At 31.6% G+C, this 26,596-nt stretch overlaps 1 protein-coding gene and 1 non-coding gene across 5 annotated transcripts; one reads left to right on the forward strand and one right to left on the reverse strand.

Moving 5' to 3' along the window:
* The first annotated feature begins 857 nt into the window (after nt 1-857).
* On the forward strand, nt 858-25,039 carry LOC145057729 (uncharacterized). Of its 4 annotated transcripts, none has more exons than XM_079005606.1 (18): nt 858-2,502; nt 2,599-2,625; nt 2,733-2,759; nt 2,870-2,896; nt 2,982-3,008; nt 3,110-3,136; nt 3,303-3,329; nt 3,431-3,457; nt 3,574-3,597; nt 3,709-3,735; nt 3,845-3,871; nt 12,091-12,210; nt 21,811-21,917; nt 22,069-22,432; nt 22,538-22,753; nt 22,954-23,063; nt 24,075-24,494; nt 24,609-25,036. In XM_079005606.1, exons 1-18 carry the CDS (start codon nt 1,579-1,581, stop codon nt 24,694-24,696), a joined length of 2,616 nt encoding a protein of 871 aa, XP_078861732.1. In that variant the 5' UTR covers nt 858-1,578; the 3' UTR covers nt 24,697-25,036. The 4 variants fall into 4 exon arrangements, with proteins under 4 accessions (XP_078861732.1, XP_078861734.1, XP_078861733.1 ...); XM_079005605.1 differs by having other exon boundaries at nt 859-2,502; nt 3,571-3,597; nt 24,609-25,035; XM_079005608.1 differs by lacking the exon at nt 12,091-12,210 and having other exon boundaries at nt 24,609-25,039.
* On the reverse strand, nt 16,335-16,438 carry LOC145060722 (U6 spliceosomal RNA). Its single transcript, XR_013686909.1, has one exon. It is a non-coding gene; the product is annotated as a U6 spliceosomal RNA (small nuclear RNA).
* Nucleotides 25,040-26,596: the final 1,557 nt, after the last annotated feature.

Raw genomic sequence — 26,596 nt, forward strand, 5'->3', positions numbered from 1 at the left:
GAGATAGTTGTAGATTTCAAACGATGCTCAACTACACTAATTGCCCTAAAGGAAATATGTTTGATTTATATATATATATATATATATATATATATATATATATATATATATATATATATATATATATATATATATATATATATATATATATATATATATATATATATAGCTGATTTAGATGTGATTCCATTGAGTTTTACTGCAGTCAGCAACATCGATCTTCCTAGGAGCAGCTTGAGTACCTAAAAGAAGAAATAAGTAGTAATTTCTTAACTAAGTAACAATCGATATGAAAAAACCATTATATGAATTCAACAGAATGTATAGGGTATCAGATTCAAATTTAGAAAAGATTAGGTTCCTGATTTCTTGCTACTTACTTTTTTATTTTTGAATATTGATTGTCGATTTTAAAATTGAGTTCAGCTAAATTAGGTTGATTTTTGAATATTATAACAGCAATTCTAATATTTAGGAATTGAATGTGGACGGATGATCAAAATCATTGGACGGGAAAAAGAAAGAGCAGAATGATAGTGGAATGACAAGTGTCATAAGAAAATGCTTATAAGATGACACGTGGCTGGTTTAGGAGTGTTTTATTAAGCATGAAGATGAAGATGAAGATATATTATTGAAAAAAAAATCTATTATATATTAGTAGAAGTAATAAAAAATTTAAATTTTAAATTTTAAATAATATATATTAGTGATTAGACATTTTGATAGCTTTGTTCAATTATTTAAAACCGAATAATTAAAATCCCACAACGTTGGCACCACCGATGAAATAAATGGGTTGTATCTGTTTTATTATTTTTATTTTTATTTATTTCAACCGAATAGTAATGGTATGAGCTGCCTACCTGCCAGCATTAGGTAATGGATAGATTACTCTGAATATTAAACAAAGTCTGTCGCAGTTGACCCGCGTTGCGATCGAAAGATATGATGCATGGTATTATTACTTCTGAGACCTGATAAAATTAACTTCGCCGACCCCCACTGTTTCCGTCGTTAGCCACCACATCCGTCTATCTCAGCTAGCTGCGTCCCCTGTTCGGTTCTCAATATCTCCAGACGACGTTACTGCTCACCTCTAGATCTTTCCCCCTCTTTCGTTTAATTAGTTCAACAGATAGACGTAGACAAGGACATCGTCGGTTGGTGTATGTATGTCAATTAATATGCATATTGCACATCTCATCGACCTCTGGTGGTAGCTTTTTCAGCAAACTAATCTTTGCCTCTCTAAAGATGTTCAAGTAGAGATTTTGGCGATTTGGAGGTCTAATTAATTAGATCTCGTTCGGAAATGACTCAGCATGATCTGTTTGCTTTCCTTCTAGATATTAAATTATACTTGGGAGCGAGAAAAATATCACGAATTTGTGGAGGAACGTTGATTTCTAAACTTTTGGGTCTGTGTGTTTGTTTGCATACATGGATGGAGTCAACAAATTGGGGAGGTGAATTCTTAACTTTTATTTTTGCCGGATAAATAGCAGCTTCAATTCCTTCCTCAGCATATATATCATCGCTTTTCACTTTTTACTTTTCGTGATATATACAAAAAGTATGTTTTTGATCAAAAAGGAGTTAGATCATCTTATTCTTAGAATACCCTTTCAAGATATTGAAATAGCCACCAAAAACTTCACAACCATCATCGGGGAGGGCGGATATGGCCCTGTTTATAAAGGAAAACTCTCACTTTCTGGTAATCTCACATCTGTCGCTGTGAAACGCCTACCAATAGTTAGCCTTTCTGGTCAAGGGCTCAAAGAGTTCTTAACAGAGATCAACCTGCTCTCTCGTTATAAGCATCTAAACGTAGTTTCCCTTGTTGGTTATTGTGAGGAAGCCAACGAAAAGATCCTTGTATATGAGTACGCAGAGTATGGAAGCTTCGACAAACATTTAAAGAATAGATCTAGAGTGTGTCAACTGACATGGAGGCAACGGATGAATATATGCATCGATGCAGCTCGTGGTTTGGATTTTCTTCATCACCATGTTGGAGCACATCATAGAGTTATCCACAGGGATATAAAGTGTGCAAATATTCTTTTAGGTCACAACTGGAAAGCTATGATTGCGGATTTCGGACTTTCCAAAATAGGTCGTGCGAATGAAATGGACACTTACCTCATCACCAATGCTGGTGGGACGCTTGGTTACTGTGATCCTGTATACATAAATACTGGGATATTAACAAAAAAGTCAGATGTTTATTCGTTTGGCGTTGTGTTGTTTGAAGCGTTATGTGGGAGGTTGTTCTTTATGGATATAGCTGGTGAAAAACGACTTCATGTTCCACTGGCTAGACACTACTACGAACATGGAAAATTAAATGAGATTATTGATCTTAATTTGAAGGCTGATTCAAAATCCGTGAAAGAGTTTTCGGATATTGCTTATCGATGCTTGAACGATGTTCAGGAAGCACGACCTTCAATGGATTTGGTGTTATGGAAACTTTTGAAAGCATTGGAACTACATGTAAGTTCAATTCAAATATATATATGTTGAATGTTTTAATTATGATCGATTCTTTTCTTTTCACTTCTCTGAAAATTTGTTTGGTGATATATACAGGAACTTGAGGAAGCTTTTGAATTGCAAGTAAGTTGAAGCTCATATATTGACAATTAGTAGGCTAGCTCCTTTGTGTCTATGTATGCAAAATTACCTTATAGTACATATTTCTCATCACATATCCGGTGTTACAGGAATTTGTGGAAGCATTGGTATTGCAAGTAAGATTCAATTTTTTCAAAATTAAGAGGTCTCTCATAGTGTCCATAATAATGATCAACTTGCATGAATTGAACATATGACTTGTACTTCTGTTTCCTGCTATATATAGGAAGTTTTGGAAGCTATAGAATTGCAGGTATGTTATATACACAACTCTATATTTTCCAAATTAACTAGAATAAACTCATATGACTTTTTTGAAAACTTATTTGTTGGTGCAGGAATTTGAGAAAGCATGTGAATTGCAAGTAAGTTCAATTGAATGTTAAGGGGTTCCTCTTATGCTGAATTAAATTACAATGAATGAATTAATACACATCTTCAAATTAAATTTGTTTTTGTGGTACAGGAACTTGAAGAAGCATTAGGATTGCAAGTATGTACAAATTTATTTAAACTAATTAAGAGGTTACTTTGTGTCTATCCTTGCATATATATATATATATATATATATATATATATATATATATATATATATATATATATATATAATTAGAGTGATCAGTTCACATGTTTTCTGAAAATTTCGTTTGGTGGTACAGAAGCTTGTGGAGATGTTGCAAGAGCAGGTAATTAAGTTGGAATTTATTGAAAATTAAGATATTTATCCATCTTTATATAAATTACTAATTAATACACTTTTTGAACACTTTTACATTTGCTGGTATAGGAATTTGCAGAAGTATCCATGTTGAAAGTAAGACAAAAGTTATTTTTGAAAATTAACAGGCTCCATCCCATTGTGTCTATACTCTACAAATCAACTCGAATGAATTCAAACACTTTTCTAAAATTCTTTATGTCGTATAGAAGTCTGAGGAAGCTTTGGAATTACATGTGAGTTCATATTTGCTGAAAGTTATAACATGTAATTAGTTTATGTTAATGCATGAGAAATAAACATCCGTAAACTCATACACTTTTATGAAAATTTGCCTAATGATACAGAAACTTGCGGAAACATTGGAATTGCATGTAAGTTTTTATCTCTTTATAATTCCCTTGTTAAATGTCGATCTATATATGCAAAATTAACTACAATGAACTCAACTCACACATTTTTGTAATTTGTTTGGTGGTACAGAAACTTGGGGAGATATTGAACTTGCAAGTAAGTTCGCATTTTGATGTTTATTGGTGTTATCTATATGTTAAATAACTAAAACGAATACACTTTTTTCCTTACAACTATCCAAAAAGTAGTATTTGTTATGACAGAAGTATACAATCAACAAGATTAATAGAAATAAAACAAACGAAATTGAAATATCTATATGAAATATACAAGAATCAGTTTACAGAAAACATACTTGATGGTATATGTTTACAACAGAAACACAAAAAAAAAAAAACGAAATTATGTAGATTGAGGCCTGCAAATTGCAGTGTCCTAAGACAGAAATTTCCCTCGTAGGAATCTGTCTAGAGGATACAACAATCAACCAAGAACATCTCTTGATTCTGACGAAATTCTCTATGTTCCCTTCATTGTATTTGGAGTACGAAATTATATGAGGAATCTGTGTGTATTTTTCTGAACCCGAAATCTGGTCTTTGGTGATCTATTTATACATATAGATTGACTGGTTTTTCCCTCCAAAACTGCTAACCGAAAATAACTGTCAAAACAGTTAAAACGAATTTAACAGATTTTTAATATATAATAAAAGTCAAAATCGAAATTATATATATATATATATATATATATATATATATATATATATATATATATATATATATATATATATATATATATATAAAATATTGTAACTAGTCAATGAGACCTCAAGAGCCCCAAGGTCAATCTTTGACCATTAAATATATATATTAATATAAGCTTTCAAGACCAATTTGACTATCCCAATCACCAAATCCAACCCAATCCCTCTAGTCAAGCCTTTGATCTAATTAGTAAATAACTAGTAAGAAGCTTTTTAAAGGAGTATAAGTTTCCTCTTTCTTCCAATGTGGGACAAGTCCCAAAGAGAGTGTTTTCCATTTAACAAAGTTCCAACAGTATTGAAGTATTAGTTTCAAAGTGAATTTCTTGGTACTAAGAACAATTTTTATTATTTTATTTTAATAAAATTAGGTGTATACTCGTTGACCAAAAATAGAATTGTACAAATCTTCCTATCTATTAGTATATAAAAATATCATTAAATAAACATTAAATGTTAAAAGGATATTTAATTTCTCATCTATATATAAACAGATATATTAAAACTTCAAGATCTAATAAAAATATGAAAAACTAAATAAAAACTGGTAATTACAATAGATATTTGTATCAATAATATTTTTTCATTCAAAACTCAAACAAAATAACATAATCATAATTTTAAAGTCAATTATATATAAACAGTAAAACATTAAAAATATAATTTACATTAATTATCTTAAAAGTTAAATTAAAACAGAAAACATAACAATAAACACTTCTAAGCTTGTGAATCCGTTTTTTCATGAGAGTTATACGTGTAAAAATAAGATAATGTAATGATTTTAAAGTTCAATCCATAAATACATACTAATTAGAAGCTGAGTTGTATTATTAAAATAATACTCCTATTAAATTAACATATATAATTTTTGAATTTTTTTTAAATGAAAAAGAATGAAATGTAAATAGAAAATTTAATAATTTTAATACAAAAATCTAGAATAAATTACAACATATAATGGAAATATAAAATAAAGTATTTAATAAAATTAATTTAGTTTTTTATATATTTCACATTTTTATAATAACAATGAATATGTTTTTAATGAATTTATTATTAAAAAATTATTTTAAATATTTATTTATCTTTTTTAAAAAACCGATTCACTTCTAAAGTCTTATCTTTTCATTTCTTATTCCAACAAAATTTGATTTTTTTCGTTTTCCATCTAAAAACATAAACCCCTAAATGTTACCTCTATTCCACTTGCATTTAAACTGAAAGATTAAAATGGATTACAATATGTCATTTTTTGGTTTAGTTTTTTAGTTTTGAAAAAACATCATAAATGGTCCCTGTGGTTACCCAAAATCTGAAGTTTAGTGTGACATCTCCAAAATCTCGGCCAGAATAGACCGATTTTCATTTATGCTTTTAAATAATTTCAGAGTAAATCCTTTTGATTTGAAAGAGTTGCGGAATTTGTTCCCAAAACAAAACATGATAAAATAATATTTATCAAAGCATTTCATCAAGAGATGCATTTTCATTATATAATCAAAACTCGGGATGGCATGTTCCGATACAGACCATAAAGCATAAACGATAACATTACAAGTCATTCAACAAATATATACATATACAGACTTGTAAACAAAACAACTTGATGATTCAACCATCTTATGCCCTCGCGCCACTACCTGTAATACAATTAAAACTGAGTGGGTCAGGCTTGGGAGCCTGGCGAGCATATAGGGTTTTCAACCCACAATAAATAATTTATATTTAATTTCACCAACCAATCACTATCCCGATTACCCATTCCCGTTATCCTCACTTTACGTCCCTAAAATAACACCTATCTCAAGGGACCTAATCTAGGATTTTCATCGGGACGGACATTATTGCTAAGGGGTTTCCTCAACAATAGATATCCTAAAGGCAACCATGAGGGGGATAGAGTACACCGGTGAACACATCGTTCACAACACCTACAGGTTATGAACCTGCTAGCGTTCCACTGGACTGTCTAGAAAGAGTCCATGGTCGTTATCCATACTCCGCTGAATAACTAGATCAACAACAACAACAACAACAACATCGAGGCCTCTCATCTGTTTATTTCACACCAACTATCTACCCATGTTCTACCCAACATATTAGTAGATAAAAATATATATTTTTATACATAGTTTAAAACCTGTATAGCATTTTCATTCAATACATATTCCACATAACAGATGAGGCACACCCACATAACACGTATTTCATAGAAAGTAAATCAGATCTATGAGATAGAAGAGAATGAATATACATTCACACTTATAAAAACAAAATTATACACATAAACAACAATATACTTAATACACTCAAACCATACTTGTATTATTATCGTGTTTATGAAAGGTAGTATACACTCACTTGATCAGAAGATGATCGGACAGCACTACGACTTACAGAAGTAGTAATCCTCAGCAGATCTCTACAAAAATCGAACTTCTCGCGGGCAGAGCTTCGGCTCGGGAACCGCACTTCTCGGGATCTTCGGGATCTCGGGACTTGCTTCGGGGCTTGAGAATAATACCGGGGATTCGGGGTATTTCTGGCACGCAAATCGAGGCAAAACGGGAGAGAGAAGAGAGAAAATGAACAAAAGAACCGGCTGCCCTCGCATCCTATTTATAGGAGGCTGGAGCCTCGGAGTACGCGGGGCGTACTGCTTCCGAAACGTCACTGCATGCGTCATCCGAAGACTCGAGTGCGAATGTCGACATCCTCGATGTACGCGGGGCGTACACGAGTACACGGGGCGTACTTCGGATCGGATCGCTGACTCCCCTTCGGATAATGTCGGATTTTCCAATTAAAATTAAATACAAATTATTTAATAAACTTCGGAAATTCATATCTTCTTCATATGAACTCCATTTTCGACGTTCTTTATATCCACGCGAAGGTGAGACTACGCTCTACAACTTTCGTTTAGACCCTGTCGGCTAATTTTAACTTTATTTTTATTATTTATTTTTAATAGGCCGCGACAGAAAAACTTCGTTATAAATTCATAACTTCTTCGTTTGACGTCCGTTCTCGCCTAACTTTTTATCGCTTCGATACCAACAACGAGACCTTCGATCCTCGTTTAGATTGCTTCGGCTAAAAACCGCTCGATCTCAAATCGAGTATTTCAGGCTGCATACCGCTAAGCCGAAACTTCGATAAATCATAACTTCCACATACGAAGTCAGATTTGGGCGTTCTATATATATTCGGAAACCTCGTTTCAACTACTACAACATTATCCAAAGATATTAAGTTTATTTTACACTTAAATTTTGACGCTTATTTTTATTCTTAATTAATCAAACCACATAATTAAACAATTAAGCACAAAACACATAATACTCAAATAATACACTCTTATTATTTCAAAACGGGTTACAAAGGTTAACCTAGACTATTATATCAACATTAATGACAGGCCCAGAAACACAGGCGTTACATTTAGTCCCCGTGGTTTAAAAACCTCATAGATGGTCCTTGTGTTTTCAAAACTTTTGACGATTGGTCCTTATTGCTAACTCCGTTAAATTTGTCCGTTAACTGAAGGGCATTTTCGTCATTTCACTATCACAAGGACCATTTATGATGTTTTCACTCATTAAAAAAAAAGAAAAAAAATGAAATAATATGCAAATGGTCTCTCTTTCTATCGAAACTCAATCACATACACACAAACTTAAACATCTCCCTACCATGTTTAACTTCATCATCTTATCATCAACTTCATTAGGGTGAAGTTGTGTATGCAATTTTAAATCCATCATTAACCCTTTTACAAACGCTACTTTAAGCTATACATTATAACAAAATCAAGAAATAAATGAACTTTAAAACTGCTTATGACGAACAAAACCAAGTTCAATGATCTAGTCAACACATAATCTCATTCCAACCTTCCAGGTCAAACCAAAATTGATCGAATGCAAATGCAATAAACCCTTCTTCCAGAAAATCAAAGTAAGTGGATTCAAATCAAGCAACTATAACAATAAAAAACCATAGATAGTTACCGATCAATCGTTGTTCGTGCTTGAAGTTAGCTCGAATAGTTAAAATCCACAAAATAACACAGAAATTAAATTGAGAAAAATGAAGTTAAGCCGAGTAAATACCCAGAAGTTGAAATGGAGGTAGAGAATCTCAATTTCTTTGTTTAAATCGCCATTGAAGGAAGCGCAAGAGCTTTGGTTGCTCTTCAACCACATCCCATAGCTTCGATTTCTCGATCACATTTGGAAAACCAGAAACAGATGCGAAATACCTACAAACACAATTCGATCGAAAATCCTACCTTCTCGTCGATGCAAACAGTTGTGAAATCGGAAAACCCCCAATCGAATTTCAAGACATACAAGACATCTCAAAAACCGACGACGACGACCCATACAAATACTACGGGTACCATTCGTTCAGCGAAGCTCGACTCGATTTGGGAACATCGAGGAGTCCTGGAGCTACAAATCTGCCATTCGCGGGTACAAATGGTTTTCAGAAAATCGCTGACTCTGAAATTCTCGTTTAAACCGGAAAGAATGGTGATACAAGATGAAGGGGATACGTATAAGAGTGCAAGTGTTCTTTCTTTGGTGACGTTTACTTCACTATTGATTGAATTTGTGGTGAGGGTTGGGAATTTGGTGGTGACGTTTGAGGAATTGAATGAGACGACGAAGTTTAAGGTGCCAGTGGTGGATTTGGGGATCTTTACGATTTGCATATTATTTCATTAAAAAAAAAAATAAGTGGAAAGATCATAAATGGTCCCTGTGGTGTTAAATGACGAAAATGCCCCTCAATTAACGGACAAAAGTTAACGGAGTTAGCAATAAGGACCAATCGTCAAAAGTTTTGAAAACACAAGGACCATCTATGAGGTTTTTAAACCACGGGGACTAAACTTCAGATTTTGGGTAACCACAGGGACCATTTATGATGTTTTTTCTTTAGTTTTACATTTTAAAATCCGAAATAGTCTAAATAACTTATATATAATTATAAAAAAAAAATATAAATAACTAACCGATAAATATAATAAATAGTTTTTTGAAGTTAAAACTAAAAACAATGCTGGAAATTGGATTATAAAAAAGTAATAACATGTTGGAATTTAGATTAGAAGCTTCTTAGAATAAAATATCATCATAACTTTCAGTTTTGTCGGTAAGATTATATGTTATATTAATAGTTGTAAAATTTATATATTATATGGGTATATATAAAAAAAATTAAATATGAAATTCTAAATATTTAAAAGTTCGAATTTATTAGAAAATTAGAAAACTATTGAATTATTAGAATTAATATGTTTTTTTTTTAATTTAAACAAATAATTTAGATAAATAAACAAAAGAAACTAATGATGTTTTAATTTATAAATTTTAAAATTAAAAGGAAAGTCAATTAATGAAATTGATATGTATTTTTATTACATTTATTATAATTGTTACATTTAAATATTATGTGAAATTTGATAAAAATGAAAAAAAAAAAAAAAAAAAAAAAAAAAACGGAAAATGTCATGTGGAAAAAATTTAATTGAATATAACCACAAAGTGACATGTGGCAAAATCAATGAGAGTGACATGTGGCAAAAAGATTTTCATTTATTAGAGATTGTTTTTTAAAAGTTAATATTATTTAATGATAACCAAATTTCATTTTTTGTTAACTCTAAGTATCTATTTTTATAATATTTTAATATTTTTTGTGAAATATAGAATGTATTTAATATTTAACTACTGACTCGACAATAACGTCACAACTTTTATATCATTATTCATATTATTCATATAACATAATTGCAATCCCAAAAAATCTCTACAAACAAAATTGCCATAAAATATATGATAAAATAGAATAAAATCATTTTTCAGTATATATTAATACAAAACATTATATATATATATATATATATATATATATATATATATATATATATATATATATATATATATATATATATATATATATATATATATATATATATATATATATATATATATACTTGTTGTTAACTATAAATCTTCAAATCATTGATAATTACTAATTCCAATGATTGTGGTTCTAAAACAACAAAAAATAAATAAATTTCAATAGATATTAATGATATTAAACATATTACATATCGTTTTTACTAAATCGAATACAGATAGATAATTGACATCATGATGTATATTAAACTTATTGTAAGTTAATGATAATAAAGATAACTTACATTCAAGGATGATATATATATATATATATATATATATATATATATATATATATATATATATATATATATATATATATATATATATATATATATAATCAGGAAAAAGTTGTGACACTACATTTCAAAGCACGTGTAATTTTACCGATATATACCAAATTGAACGGGAATTTTGGTAACTCAAAACTAAAGATAATGAAATTGAAGTGGATGTTGCCTGAACATCAGAAATCGAGGGGTATATCTATTTACAATTGTGACATGACATCAAGTTCTATAGTTTTTAGAATCATAGAATTATGGTTGCTTGTCGTGTGATCTGAAGCACTTGAAAAAATGACCCCATTTGGAGGAAGAAGATAATAGGCACTTACTAAGGTTACATGCTTCGAAAAAAGTGGTTGAGTCAACACATGAATTTTTATATCTTGAAAGTTGAGTATACTCTTATGTAGATATCGTAATAGTAATATGACCAAAAACACAAATATTTTTTACCACGTTTAGTCATTTTCTGATCTCTTCGGATATCAAGTTAGAACTCCAAGCGAAGTAGGAAAAAATATCTAATGTTGGTAGAAGAAAGAAGACACTCATGTGGTGCCCAAATTATAAAACTCATAAAATAATGCACTTATATGGTGCCCAAATCATAACTCAGAATAAACAATATAAAACTGTGTGCTTATTGTGTTTCCTAAATGATAAACTCTGAAAAAACGATCCAAATAACATCGGTAGAAAATATGTAATATCGATTAAAGAGAAGACTCATAAGGTTCCTAGACCAGAAAACTCACAAGACAACGCACTCATGTGGCTCCTAAATCATAACTCATAATAAAAACGGAAGAAAGCAATGCACATATTGGGTGCCTTAATCAAAAAAACAAAAACAAAAAAATAAAAAAATAGTAACCCATGAACAATGATTCCATTGTGAACAATACTCACTTCAACAATGATTATGTAGGATGAATAGTGATTTTGACACTCACAAGTGCTCAAAATAATATATTATTTAATGTTAAACCTTGCTTTGATACCATGTAAACAAGAAAAAAATTGATGTTAAAGTATACTAATTAAATGATATAATTACAATGAGAAGATACAAGTATATATACAAGTATATAGGAAAATCCTATGCCAATGGGCTAATTGGGCTTATGTTAATATATACAATATTTACATACAAAAAGCCTCAATTATATTGATATTTTCATCTTTCGTTCATTTATTGATAAAACACAAGGGACAAAATATTTAAACCATGCATCGATTCCTTAATTTACGTATTTGATTTTTTAAATTTCTTTAAGGATTCCAAATCATACCACACTAACACTAACCAACTGAACATTTACTTACATGACACTTGTTTAATTACAGGCAGACTATGCGATCATAAAAGCCATACATATGATGACAAATGCCCTTCCAACATATAGTACCAAAGAGGAATTATACTCACATCTCTCTACTGGAATCCTTGTTGATGAAAGCAAAGTGGTAATTTACTCTCTATTTTCATATTTATATATTTAAAATAAATAATTATTATTTCTCATAGTTTAATTATGATGAGAAAACATATGAGCACTCATACAAACACATTTATTTTATTTTAAGAGTAAATAAAATTAATATAAAATATAACACGAATTATGCTAAAATTATTAAGTACTACAATAAAAAAAATATATGGCTTAATTAAAAACCTTACTAAAATCCAGACTAATTTTTCTTTCCAACTCTCGACTCCTATAAAGAGTTGTCTATGTTTGTGTCGCATGCAATTCTTCAATATACAATATGATAGGATTAGTTTATGGTCCTTAAATACAAAATGACATAGTAGTTTGGAATGTAAATATAGAATAAACATAAGTATATAAAATATAAGAACAAGAATTTTCGAGCACATGTGTGTAAATATCATATACGAACCTTTAATACATACACTCCATATATAGTATTTAAAAAAGTACAAATACAGGACGCACTACTTGATTAACTGTCTGCTACACCTCCTAAACTTCAATAATAAAGAATGATGCAAATGGATCTCTATTGGGAAAGATGATTTGTTGTTCGTAGATTTTGCTGGTCATTTCTTTCTTGTTCTAGTGATATCACCTAAGTGATCAAAACCACAATTTCTCTTCTAGTGGTTATCAAGGAAATCCATCACCTTCTTTCGTAGTTTTCTTATTATCAGCGGCCATAAAAGTTCATAAATGATAGACTAATTAAGATTTTTCGAGCAATGTTTTGATCGAGTGGTGGAATTCATGGTCATTAATATTTGAATCTGTATACAGGTGATTCTGATTCAACCTAAATAAACTCTTATTTTCTATTAGGCTTCTAAATACAATATCTATCTCAAGTTCAATAGTGGCTCCATATCTCATCCCTCAAATATTCTCTAGCTTAGTATTGATTTCATCAAGGGAAGGAGTTGTGAATTTACCATGGAGATCCTTTTCTATAGTTCCAAAGTCCTAAATAATAAACTTGTTGGGTTTTCTATGCATCTGTACATGAATTTTAGGTAGTGGAAGCATTTATAAATAACCCTAAGTGTACATGCACCATAGATCTAGGTTTTACTATTACAACAACATAATTTCAAAACTATGAATTCAACTACCAAGAGAGATAGAATTACTAACATTAAAAGTAAAATCGTATTTACTCTTGATTCCCTTGAAGATCTTGAACTCTTGGTGGCTTCTTAGAAGGACTAGCACCCACAGTAGAATGTCTCTAAAGGATCACACCCAAAAGTCTAAAACCCTAGAAAACAAGTAGAGAAGAGAGAGAAATTGAGAAAAATAGATTCTTAGAGTGCAGGGAAGATTAGAAACGAAATTATGAAGGTTCAAAGGGCCCACTTAGAGTTGAGGTAACTTGTAGACAAACCTGATTTGAATCAATTAAATAATAAGATTTAATCCATATTCAAATCCTTTCTCTATCATCCATTAGGCTCGATTCTAGAAGGTTTCTAAATCCTCTCCAAAACCGTCCACCCCATTAGTGATTCTAGAATGTTCCTCTTGCTCAAGTATTGAACAATTAACACTCAGTCTATGTACCTTTAAATAAATCCAAATTAATTCTAATTAATTCCAGTTAATTTAAATTGATTATAACTAGTTTTTAATTAATTTATTAACTAGTAATAAATTAAGAAATTATCCCCCCCCCCCCTAAATCCTTTTGTAGCTAATTTTAGCTCTTAAGGGAAACCCTAAAAGAAATTTGTTATTGTTCATAAAGTTATACCAATTAGTTATGACATTGGACACCTATTTCCAACCATCTCCCACTTGAACAAGTCATCAAAGTACTATTGGTCAAATATTCTTCTAAAAACCAACAAAGTGTGCCTTCCACAACAACTGTCAAACTCTGATCACATCAAGAATCAACCCTTAGTAAGTGATCAATTATCCCTTTGTTTCTACAAGATACCATTGTGAAATGAGTCATGGATTATGAATCAACCTAACATTTCAACATTATGTTTCTCGATTTTCCGATTTCTGATGATTAAATCAGACTGCCAATTGAACACGTCAATTTAGTCTGGACCTAGCCAGACACATTAGATATCAAAATGAAATCATCGAGAGCCTCAATGATATCGCTAGGGGTGAGCATGAGTCAGCTTGGGTCGGTTTTGACCTAAATCCAAACCCAAAACCTAATCAATATTATCGGTTTTTAAAATTTTAAAACGAAATCCAATACCTAAACCGTTGTGTTCGGATTCTCGGTTTTAGGTTTTTAATGGGTTGGTTTTGGTTTGAAACCCAAACCCAAACCAAGTTACAAACACACTTGGTGAGACTTGGAAACTTTCATATATAGATGATGAAAAAGGTGAATGTTCTCTTCATCAACCGATATGGGTTCTTTGGTACATTATATAAGAGAAGAAGAGGATTATTGTTTTTATACACATGCGATGTGGGACACATTCTATGACTTTCCAAATAAAAGACAAGATAAATGTTGGCAAGGGATTCGAACTAGAGACTTATGACACACGTAATCTTCTACATCAAAGCACTTACCATGAGACAAACCTATTGTATATGATTTTAAATCCAAAGATATATATATATATATATATATATATACACACACACAGAACATAGATTATATTTTATAAAATTCGATTCGGTTCAGTTTTTTCGGTTTTTAATATTTCCGAAACCGAACCCAAACCAAATTTTTCAGTTTTAAGAAATTAAAACCCAAACGACGGTTAGGTTTTGGTTTTGGTTTTTCGTTTTCGGTTTCGTCGATTTTTGTTGGTTTTTGGGTTTTCAGGTTCGGTTTTGCTCACCCTTAGATATCGCTTCTCCTATTAAGGAAGAAGAAACAAATAAACTTTGACTATATTTTATTTTTGTCTACTTGTCAAATCATGCATGCACTTACTCGTTATAACCACCAATTACGAATAACGTTAGAGAAGGACCAATGTACAACCAACTTATATGCAAAGAACTCAACGTCTCTTCGTTTTAAGAATAAAAAAATATTATCATCTTTGAATTACTCGTAGCTATATCCATGAAATAACTTTCCAAGTGCGGGTTGTTCCAATACATAAATCTCCATTAAAAACTCATGAATATTAGTCCCAATCTCCATGCTATGTCTAATCACTATAGACAATCTACTAACACTTCATGACAACCTTAACTCAATACTCGCTCCTAAGAGTATGACCGGTTGTGGAGTTTTGAATAAATTAATATTCAGGAAGTGTGTTCTAAACATGCAAAATGAGAACACAATGATAAATTAATTGAAATGACTGATCTCCATCATATATTAAGATCTCTACTTAATAATCGCCAAATCAGATTAAGACTTTATATTGCTTAAGTTCTCAAATTTAAAACAAACTATTTGAAGTGGGTTCAAGTCAAATCATTTGCAAATCAAATACCTCATCACCAAGTCTTACTGTCAGACTTGTTAACATAGCGAATGGATCGACAAGTATTTCTTTTGATATAACTCTATTGACTATGATGTCTGCACATCCGAACAACTATTAGATATGGTTGTACTTACATAATATACGCCATGTGAGCTTGTTTGATGTTGGGATCCATACTCGAGGTAAGTTCACCCTTTAAATCACAAAGAACATTTAAAAGGACCATCAATGATTGAACCTCAACAATGATGTCACTAATAAATTTGATATAGTCACATAACTTCCTTTGCAATCTGACCAGTTGCAATATACTTCAAGTTTATTGTTAAATCCACCATGGTGTATAACTTGGTACACTTCCAAGCTAATACTTCAAAATTCAGTAAAATCACGATTTTCGACTGAAAATGATCGTCTTTATTGTAACATCCCCATCTAGCACGTATCACAATATTTTCTTCTTTGGGCTCCCAACACAAAAACTTCCTAGGGGTCACTCATCCCTGAATTGCTCTCACCCAGGAACGCTTAACTGTAGATTTCTTATGGGATCTGATACCCTCACGACTTTAAAATGTGTTGTGATAAGGAAGGTATCAACATCCCTCATAAGGAATATTTAGTTATTCTTTCCAGCCGATGTGAGATCAGATGCAACCCACCTTAAAAAAAATTAGACCATTTCTTGATTTATGCATGTCATCCTTGCACAGGGTCCATGCTAATCTTCTCTGTATCGTTCCAATTTTATCGGATGTCCCCGGCGAGGACATCAAACCCTGTAAATGGAGTGGAGGTGGGTTGCATTTGATCCCAAATCAGCTAAAAAGGATAACTAAATATTCCTTATGAGGGATGTTGATACCTTCCCAGTCCTAATGCATTTTAAAGCAGTAAGAGAAGCATATCCCATAAGAACTCTATAGTTAAGCGTGCTTGGGCGAGAGTAGTACCGAGATTGGTGGCCTCCTGGGAAGTCCTCATAATGAGAGCCCAAAGCAGGTAATATTGTGATACATTCCAGGTGGATGTTACAAATGGTACTAGAGTCGGGGCATGGGTCGATGTGTTTGACAGAGAGGTCGAACCCTATAATGGGGGGGAGGTGAAGGTGGGTGGCAACCTTCACCTGATCCCACATCGGCTTGGAAGGAGCACAAAACATTTTCTTATAAGGGTGGGGATACCTTCCTTGTCAAAACGTGTTTTAAAGTCGCGAGGGCAACATATCCCATAAGAACTCTACAGTTAAAAGTGAATATATATATATATATATATATATATATATATATATATATATATATATATATGGCTTATCTTTTGTTTTTCGAAATTCAAACTCCTTGAACTTTCTCAGAGGAAAGAAAATTTCACAACCTTTGATGACTTTGGTTCCTTTTGGCAATTAGGAAGTTGATGAAGATGACAACAAGCTCCAAAGTAGAATCTCTCTAGTGATATCCACTAAGCAAGAGTAAGCCACCAAAGATGTTAGTCTTCACTTGTATATATGTTGTTCTTAAGCTTTAAGATTTATACAAAATAAACCTTTAAGAGAACCAACATAAAATCACTTGTATCTTACACCAAAATGCAAGACAAAGACAATAGCGGAGATCTAAATTGCTCTCGACAATTTTTATCAAAAAGAAGAAAAATAGAGCGAGTAAAAAGGCAACCATTTCTTATCTAATTCCTTTTTTGTATTCATGTATTTATATACAAATGTTAGACATATAACAATGAGAGAATGGAACTTTCTTACACGCATGGGATGAAGTATTAAACAAATGCAAAAGCAATCTTACTCCATCCCTATGTATTTCAGCCTTCTGGACAAGAAGACAAAATTTGGAGTTCTTCATACTTAACCGATAACATAGTTCTATCTTAACTAAATGGTTACTTTGAGCGCCCAAAACATTTTACACTCCATTTATATTCATACCATATGATATTTAGATATTTTTTTGTTTTCTTTTATTATTATTTCCTATAAACAATAATTCCTAATATGTTGGTAAAATATTATTTTCATTAAATATTGTTTTTCCCATTAAATAAAAGTATTGATTATATTTTTTTAATAATCAAATTACTATAAATAAATAATTTATTAGTACTAACTAGCTATCAAGTGTGGTCATTAGCAATATCATTCTATAATAAACATATATATATATATATATATATATATATATATATATATATATATATATATACTTCTATATATATATATATATATATATATATATATATATATATACACACACACACACACTCACATACATACATATTGATTGAGAATACCACAAATATAGGATATGAGTTCTTATCTTTCTATCATCTACATTCTTCTCCTTTTTTTGCAATCCTCATATTATTCGAGATAAAAGGAACCATACGTTACAAGCATAGCTTTTCTGTCCACCAAACCAACTTTTTCTAATTTAAGGGATGTCACCATAGCCTTCAACGTCGAAACTTCATCCTGATAACAAGCCAGCTTATTCTCCAAAACAACCTTGTCATTCATTTTGCATAACAGATAGTTCACACCTTACCATGTCCATCTCCGCTTGAGAAAACATATCAACACTAGGAGAGACCTTCTTTAACTTATCAAACCTATCCACAAGCTTCACATACTGGTGACGGAACGATTTCACGTTGTGGGAAGCACCACCGGAAAGAACCACAAGCAGTTTTACAAGTTCATATATCGTCTTAAATTCATCACGAAGGCCACGATTTTCAAGATGCAAGGCCTCATTTCTTCGAGCCATGAGATAACTTCCTAACCTAGAACAAAAGGCCTCATTTCAACAAGTTTAATCTTGAATTTATCTCGGATATGCTCTCTACGATCTTGGCTAACGTTTGAGTGGGTGCCAAGGGAGGCAAAATTTTCAAAAAAGGAAACAACAACCTTAGGCTACATTAAACTTTGCTCTCACTTATATTCCAAGACGGAGCATAAATAGGACTAGCAGATGAGGAGTATTAGTATCATAAGGGGGACTGTTAGCGTTCAATTGAGCAATATATGTAGCAGGACGACCAACACCAAGGCTACTAGCAAATGAAGAAAAAGCCCCAAGATCTAAGGAACGAGACCTATTGAGAACTCTAAAGTTACCGCTAAAGCAGTTGATGCAACAGAATCCCTCCCTTTCTTACGACGAATTAACGGTTGCTCTCCACTCCCATCATCATCGAAAACAGCCACAAGACCAGTTAAAACATGTGGAGTATGATTACCAATCGTATCATCGTAGGAGTCATGAACCCTAATTGACAATTCAGAGTCCTCCTCCTCTTGTGTGTTACTACCGGTACTACCGCTATAAGTAAAACTATCATCGATAATAGGAAGGTCAAAGTCAACAGAGCCAAGATCACGTGCCACAATCTTACCCTCTACAAAGTCAGACAAAAGGAATGGCAACCGATCTCCATCTAAACAAATTCAAATAAGATGAGTACACATAAGGAAAGCAAGGGGAGTAATATTTGTGAAAGAAAAATACATGGACCATGGACGAACAAAGTGAGAACAACTACAAGGTGGAACCAGTATAGAATGATGCCAATCTAACCCAACACGGCTTCAGGAAACTTCTTCATCATCACATTGAAACGAGAAATCTTATCTATATCTTGGCCCAAATCACTAGTATTGTCAGGCTTTTGATCATCAATCGTACAATGAAGATGAAATTCATTCCGATAAGGGAAGCAAGAAGTATTCAACTAGATAAACTCATTTTTCCAATTTTTATGGAATCCGGAAGACCCTCAATAAAACTCCGTCCCATAGGCCGAAAATAATACCAGGCCCTATTACTACAAATACTAAAAAAGTACTCGAATAAAGAAATTGTGGGTATAACCAAAGACGCATGAAAAAGCAACTCAAAGCATATAACATTCGAAATGGAATTAGGTTTTAATTAACAAGTATGAATATTATACGCTTCAATAATCGATCCATAGAACGGGGAGGGAGGCACATGAAGACCAACCTCAAAATAATAGAGATAAAAACAAACTTTACCCAGAGGAGGACGATCGATCACAACATCTGGACCAGGAAGAGCAACACCATCCCCTTTAACAAGATGATACTTAGCCGAAACTTGTTTAAGGCATTCGCGGTTAAGGGAAGAATGAACATAACTTATCGAGACATTTCCTTACAAAAGAAACGAGGTATCAAGGAAGATAAAGACCAAAGAGAATAATAAAAAAAAAGGAAGGAAGAATCAAAGTTGTTAAAGATCTGACAAGCATTTATGAGAAGAGAAGTGGGAAAGCCAACTGCTACAAAAACGATCAAGTGCCTATGGGCCCCATGGAGATCTAGTCGCGTGAGACAATACATCATGCAATCACTAAAACTTGAAGGAATTGGAAAGGCAATAACTATTTTAGCCAAATTATTATAAAGCAGTGATGCTTTATAAAAATTAGGTCGGGGGCTTAATGGGGTATGGGTTTCAACCCATATAGCACTAGGCCAACCAATGTACCCGACCCGGTTAAATAGTGCATGAATGATACTAAGCATGTAGGACATGAATCACCCTACTCTAGTACACACCTTATGAAGCGTCCCAAGGAAACACAGAAAATGGAAGATTATTTTAATAAAAAGGGGCTTTACCCTTGCGGCCTAAGGACCAATGAAAAACCCAAAAGAAGGGATCATGAACCAGTATGAGCCTTGATTATAAAGCAAGGCCATGTCCAACCCAAAGGAGGTAAGCCTTAACTCTTCGTAATTCTAGCAAGTTCAACATCCATGCCTTAGATATGACTTCTAACTTAGGCATATGAGAGCAATATTGGGGTCCAACACTTGGCTTTCTAACCTAGATTTGCCAACTTCATGCAGTGTGTTGCCGGGAGTGATCATTGGAAGGAGCTCGCACATGGGTAACCACACATGCATCCAGGCAACCACATAGCAACAATTCTCAACTATACTCTCAGATTGATGTGTCGTTAACCACACGAGGTCCATTAACATATTAAAGAAAAATGCGCATATTTCATGGTTAACATAAGATTCATATTTTTTAATAAAATGGGATTTGTTTTATATTTTTAAGTTAATACTTTAACTTGAACACTTATTGAATCAAACCCTTTCAGTAACTTCACTCTCAAAATGTAAAGAGGATGTGAGGGTGGTAAGCTTTGAGCTTTTAAAAACCGATCTCATTACGAATGAGAGTGACTACCTTAAACCTCTCTTTTATATATATATATATATATATATATATATATATATATATATATATATATATATATATATAAGAAATTTATAAAATTTAAATTTAGGTGTCTTTAATTATTTTAATTGAACATACGAGGACCCAAGTTGTAGTTAACATTAATTTAATTTCAATATTATAACTTATTAATTAAAGTTATAAACAATATATAAATAAATTAAATATTAAAATTTAAATCACTATCTAAATAATCCTCCCTAATAAATGAAAATAATTTTGTCACATGTCACTCTCTTATTAACTTGGACACATGTCATTTCTTGGTATTTTTGAATAATTGTTTTTTTACATTTGTCATTTTCTCATTTTTTTTCTATTTTCTTAATTAACACATCATATTTACACCACAATTAATAATTGTCTTAATTGAAAATAACCAATCAATTACAATATTAGTATTCATATAGTATTTAATATGTTTCCTTTTAAATTCAAATTTCAAATCTAAAATTTCAAATTTAAATAAAATTTTGTTTAAACTTGCATATTGAATTTTTTGTTTTATCAAACCCGTATAACATACGGGTCTCGCACCTAGTGTTTAAATAAAGATGGAATATCCAAATTTCAAAATCTATCAGATTTATTTCTTGCACGACAAGTGAGGGAACTTGTGGGGAAATTTATGGTTTCCCCAGTATCAATCGTAAAGGGCATGTCACGCCCAACAATGGACACATTTCTTCCTATCAACATCAATGTATCTTTTCCAATTTAGTTTTATGGGTTTGTGGTTATCTAAATCCTAGCTTGATTTACTCCGACATGGTTTTATAAGATCTACTACCACAAAGCTTGATTTACTCCGACATGGATATATTAATGATTTCTTTTCTTTTGCAGTGGTTTTCTATAGATGGTAATGGAAAGAATCAAGAAATGATATCTGCAATGAAGTTCATGAATCCAGATCCAAGCAAATTTAAAGCCATCTCTTACCTTGAATCTCAGTTATTTCTCATTTTTGTATAAAACTTTATCTAGTCACATATGTACAAATTCCGTACATTATTTAATGAGTTCACCATGAAACGATCGAATGACTTATTTATATATTCATGAAGGAACTAATGTAGTTGTATGTATATGGTCTACATGTAGATTCGGGAAGGTAGCAAAGATTTTGAATGTCTCCAAGGTTGATATGCAAGTGGAGGTCAAGACAAATTTTTTATCATCCGATGTCATATATGCAGCTTACCTCGTATGCAAACAAGTATCCCATTTATTTGAATCACCGAAACTTGCGGGTCTAAGGTACAAACTGAACAACCAAAAAAAATCTTACATTTCATATATTCGAGATTATATGGAAAATGGATGGGTGATGATCGAACTCTTTCGAACCAATTGTAAAAGAAGAGATGTTGAAATCAAAATTTTTCTAGAACAAATTTACGTGGATTCTTATTCACGAAAAGATGAAGTGGTTGTTGAAGGTATCCTGTTTTTGCCAGAAAAGAAGGTACGTTAGAACATAAATTTTATTCTACCCATTCATTGTGATATTTTTAAATACATTTTGGCTATGGATATTACTTTTACACTTTACTATATATGTTCTTTACAGTTTGATGGTAAAAAAATCAGCAAACAAGATGTTATGAATCCTCCAACATGGGAAAATTTATTACCAACCGACTACCAACAACTCCTAGATGGTGCACGTAGAAAGATTGGGGAAAACCCTCAAAATCATGTTCCTATCAAAACCAAATGGCATGCATACTCCGTTCTTTCCAAGGGTGTTTACATTAAAGTGACAGGTTCTAAAGATATTGATGTGGTGAGTCTCTAATTTTAACTTGGTAACCTTCACAAAATTTACCTCTGATCCTTCACCTTTTAGCTTACTTACATTTCATATATATAAACGTTAAGGTGATGTGATGCCAAAACAAGTGAAAACATAAGATATGTAATTATCAAACTATCAAATACATTGTTGTAATGACTAATAAAATGCTTAAAAATATTTATTTGCAGTGGTTTTGGATAAACGATTCAAATGGAAAGAAATGTTGTATGTTATCACCAGAGTTGATTCAATCTTCCTCATCAGACGAGCTCAAACTTAAATATCTATTTAAATCACGGTTCTCTCTCTCTCTCTCTCATTTGAACTAAACTAAATGATTTTTCCTCACTGGATTGCATTATTTAAAAGAGTATAATAGGTGTAAGACCCATGTATTACATGGCTTCATTTAAAAAATTAAATACAAAATTTCTAAACATTTGAAAAAATTTAAATTTATAATAAAAAGTTAGAAAAATATTAAATTATTAAAATTAAAGTGTTTTTTTCTTGTGAATTAAAAAAAATAGATAAATAAACAAAGGAAACTAATGAAGCTTTAATTTAGAAAGGTTGGAATTAGAAGGAAAGTCAATTATTAAAATTATTACATTTAATATTATGTGGATTTAATAAAATGAAAAAAAAAACATAAAATGTCATGTGGAGAAAATTTAATTGAAATTAACCACAAAATGACATGTGGCAAAAATCAATGTAAGTATGACATGTAGCAAAAAGATTTTCATTTATTAGAGAGGATTACATTTAATATTATGTGGATTTAATAAAATGAAAAAAAAAACATAAAATGTCATGTGGAGAAAATTTAATTGAAATTAACCACAAAATGACATGTGGCAAAAATCAATGTAAGTATGACATGTAGCAAAAAGATTTTCATTTATTAAAGAGGATATATAAAATTGGTTCATTTAAGTATATACTAATTAAATAGCGTTATAGTTAACAAATTATAATGAACCGAACAAATAGGTGGATCACATTGTTTAAATATTAGTGATAAGTAGATTGTAATATCTTAGGGATTTTCTAATATGTGCTCTAAGAGCACACATAAAAAATATTAATTATGAAAAATATTACCATAATTAAATTCGAAATACATTTATTATGGAAATTATTAATGCATTAATATTTCTTATAATTAATGTATTTTATAATTAATTATGATAATATATATCATCAATTAATGCTTTTTATATGTGCCATTAGGCACATATTAGAAAATCCCAATATCTTATACGGCATACACTAATCATACACTAATCGTTGTTGTCCAATACAGATTCAGATATGTATTGGTATTAAAATCTTCACCTTCATATACACCCCGCATATCATTAAAGATCATAGATTCTTTTTTGTCAACAAATACTAGTTATTCGTGTTACCTCGTTTATAAGATACAAGGACATGTGGAGAATCCAATTATTGTGGGAATTACACAACGCATGTCCAGAAAACCACGCAATGAAAACAAACGATGGTATAATCAGCAAAATATTGTGTATTTGAGTACACCTCAGAGCCATGTAATAGGAGAACTGGATAGTTATAAAGAATCTCATAGCACAATGAACAAAACCAACATGATAGCATATCCAAGAAGGAGGAGTGATGGTTGGTGGGAGGTGAAGTTAGGGGAATTTATTACATTTGTTGATGCTGGTGATAATGAAAAGTGGATCCCAAATTTTCTTCCACGGTATGATTTTTTCCGGATGATTAGTCCGCTAGCTAGAAGATTTTGTTCAAAAAAAAACAATAATCTATTTATAGTTTTATTTTGTTTAAACAGTAGATATATTATTCTTTTCAGGATATCTACGTGCCTACCTTGTCTTCCGTGTGTGTCCGACCTCACACGTGACGGGGAAGATTATGTTGCAACCAAATTCGCTTCTTAATGCCTTGATTGTGACCCACTGATTAACATAGATATGAACTGGAGAGGCCTCAGACATTGTGATTTCAATATGCCAGAGATCATTGTGCAAGGTATTGAGTTTCGACCTTTGTAAAATCCATATTTTGTGTTGGAAGAATTTTAGATCCCTCCATGTATTGTCATTTGTTTTCTTCTAATAGAAAGCATCTCGTTTTTTACTTTATTTCACAGCTAATATGGTGATTAAATCGTAACCTCAAATAATGTTACAATATGCATTTCCATCATTGATACTTCATTTTTAGAATGGAATTTTGCGATGAGTATTTGGTCACTATTTTTAGATTATTTTCTTTTAGTGAAAAAGAAAGTGCAACAAATTTCTTCTGTTTTTACCTAATGTGAATCCAATATTCTCAAAATAAACCTTATCAAAACCAATATTATGAACCTGTTGGTCCGAGATTGAATGAAGCACATAACTGTATTTTAGTGAATTGATTGAAAATGAATGGAACGTTATCTTTGTAAACTAAACACACATGATTCTTTTTCAATATAATTTCAATAATCAAATAAAGATTACAGGAGGTTCTAAAAATAGAACAGACTAGTAAGTAATCAAATACTTGCTTAAAACTTATTTAAAATTCTTTTATAGGTCATATATGGCGCTGAGTCAGACACATTGATTTTATACAGAAAAAATCTATTCACAAGTAGGATAATGAACACCTTTAGTGTGTATCCATTTTGAGAAAGAAATGGGTATGTTTATGTTGTTGAAGAATAATTTTTTTTGAAACATAGGTATAGAAAGCAGAAAAAATGAATTTCGAAAAACTAAAAACAAAGACTTGATTATATAACTATCCTTAAGGTTATTATCCCCCACTGTTTATGTGTTGGGTTAAATGCTTAAGACCCTCCCAACTCCTCGAATCCAAATAGCCTCATCCTTTCATGAAGGGTGACATGAAATACCTATCATACTTTCTAGTATAAATTAGGTTATCCTTTAAAATTCATTTTTAAACCTTTACATTATTTTGAAATTATGAGTGCGGAATTTGGTCCCAAAAACTTTAAATCATAAGTTTTAGTTAAATTGTATACGAGAGTATTTAATTCAATATCATTACTATAAATATCAATTCGGACTCCAAGCTCCTCGATGCTACACTGATGGATTTGCCCCTAAGCCGGAATGAAAACGCTCTCCGGTTTATGACATCTTCGTAATTCTCATCAAAGATAATTGTCGAAAAGAACTCAATACACAACTCCTTGTACAACAGTTCACAGATGTGAAATAGGTTCCACCACCCTTTGCATGAAAATGTAAACCCGTCTCCAACAAAAATCTTCTAAGGATAAGGTCTTACTCGATCTATGATTCCCATTCCAGTCAACTGTGCCCATTCATTTGTTGGTGAAACCAAAATTTATTTCCTTTGTAGCCATCCAAAAAGGTTATTGTATTGTGTCAATTGTTCAGATATATTTATTCAGAATCGGTAAAATGGGTGCAATGGAGGCGCATTTGGGTCATCTTGTTTCTCCTATGTTGCTGGTTACGAGCTCCTCTACATGTCATTGTACCTTCGAAGTTGATTAAACATTAACACAAGAAAAATGGAAACTTGAAAGCAAGATCTTTAGGATTCGGAGATGCACAGCTCCGTGGTGTTTTTTTTGGAGGAATGGTAAAAAGTGAATGTGTTTTTAGGGTTCAGTAATGGGATTACCACGTTGTGGTGAGTATTTTTACTGCACAAATGATCAGGCTGAAAAATTAACCAAAAAAATATAAATGAGATAAATACCAATAGAAATACAAAAAATTAAAAATAAAGAGAAAACATAAAAGTAAAGTGATAAACCAAACCACGGAATGCCTCCCAGAAACGCTTCTTTTT

This window comes from Lactuca serriola, chromosome 6 (assembly GCF_051521515.1).
Source record: "Lactuca serriola cultivar US96UC23 chromosome 6, Lser_US96UC23_V15, whole genome shotgun sequence".
NCBI classification, from domain to species: domain Eukaryota; kingdom Viridiplantae; phylum Streptophyta; class Magnoliopsida; order Asterales; family Asteraceae; genus Lactuca; species Lactuca serriola.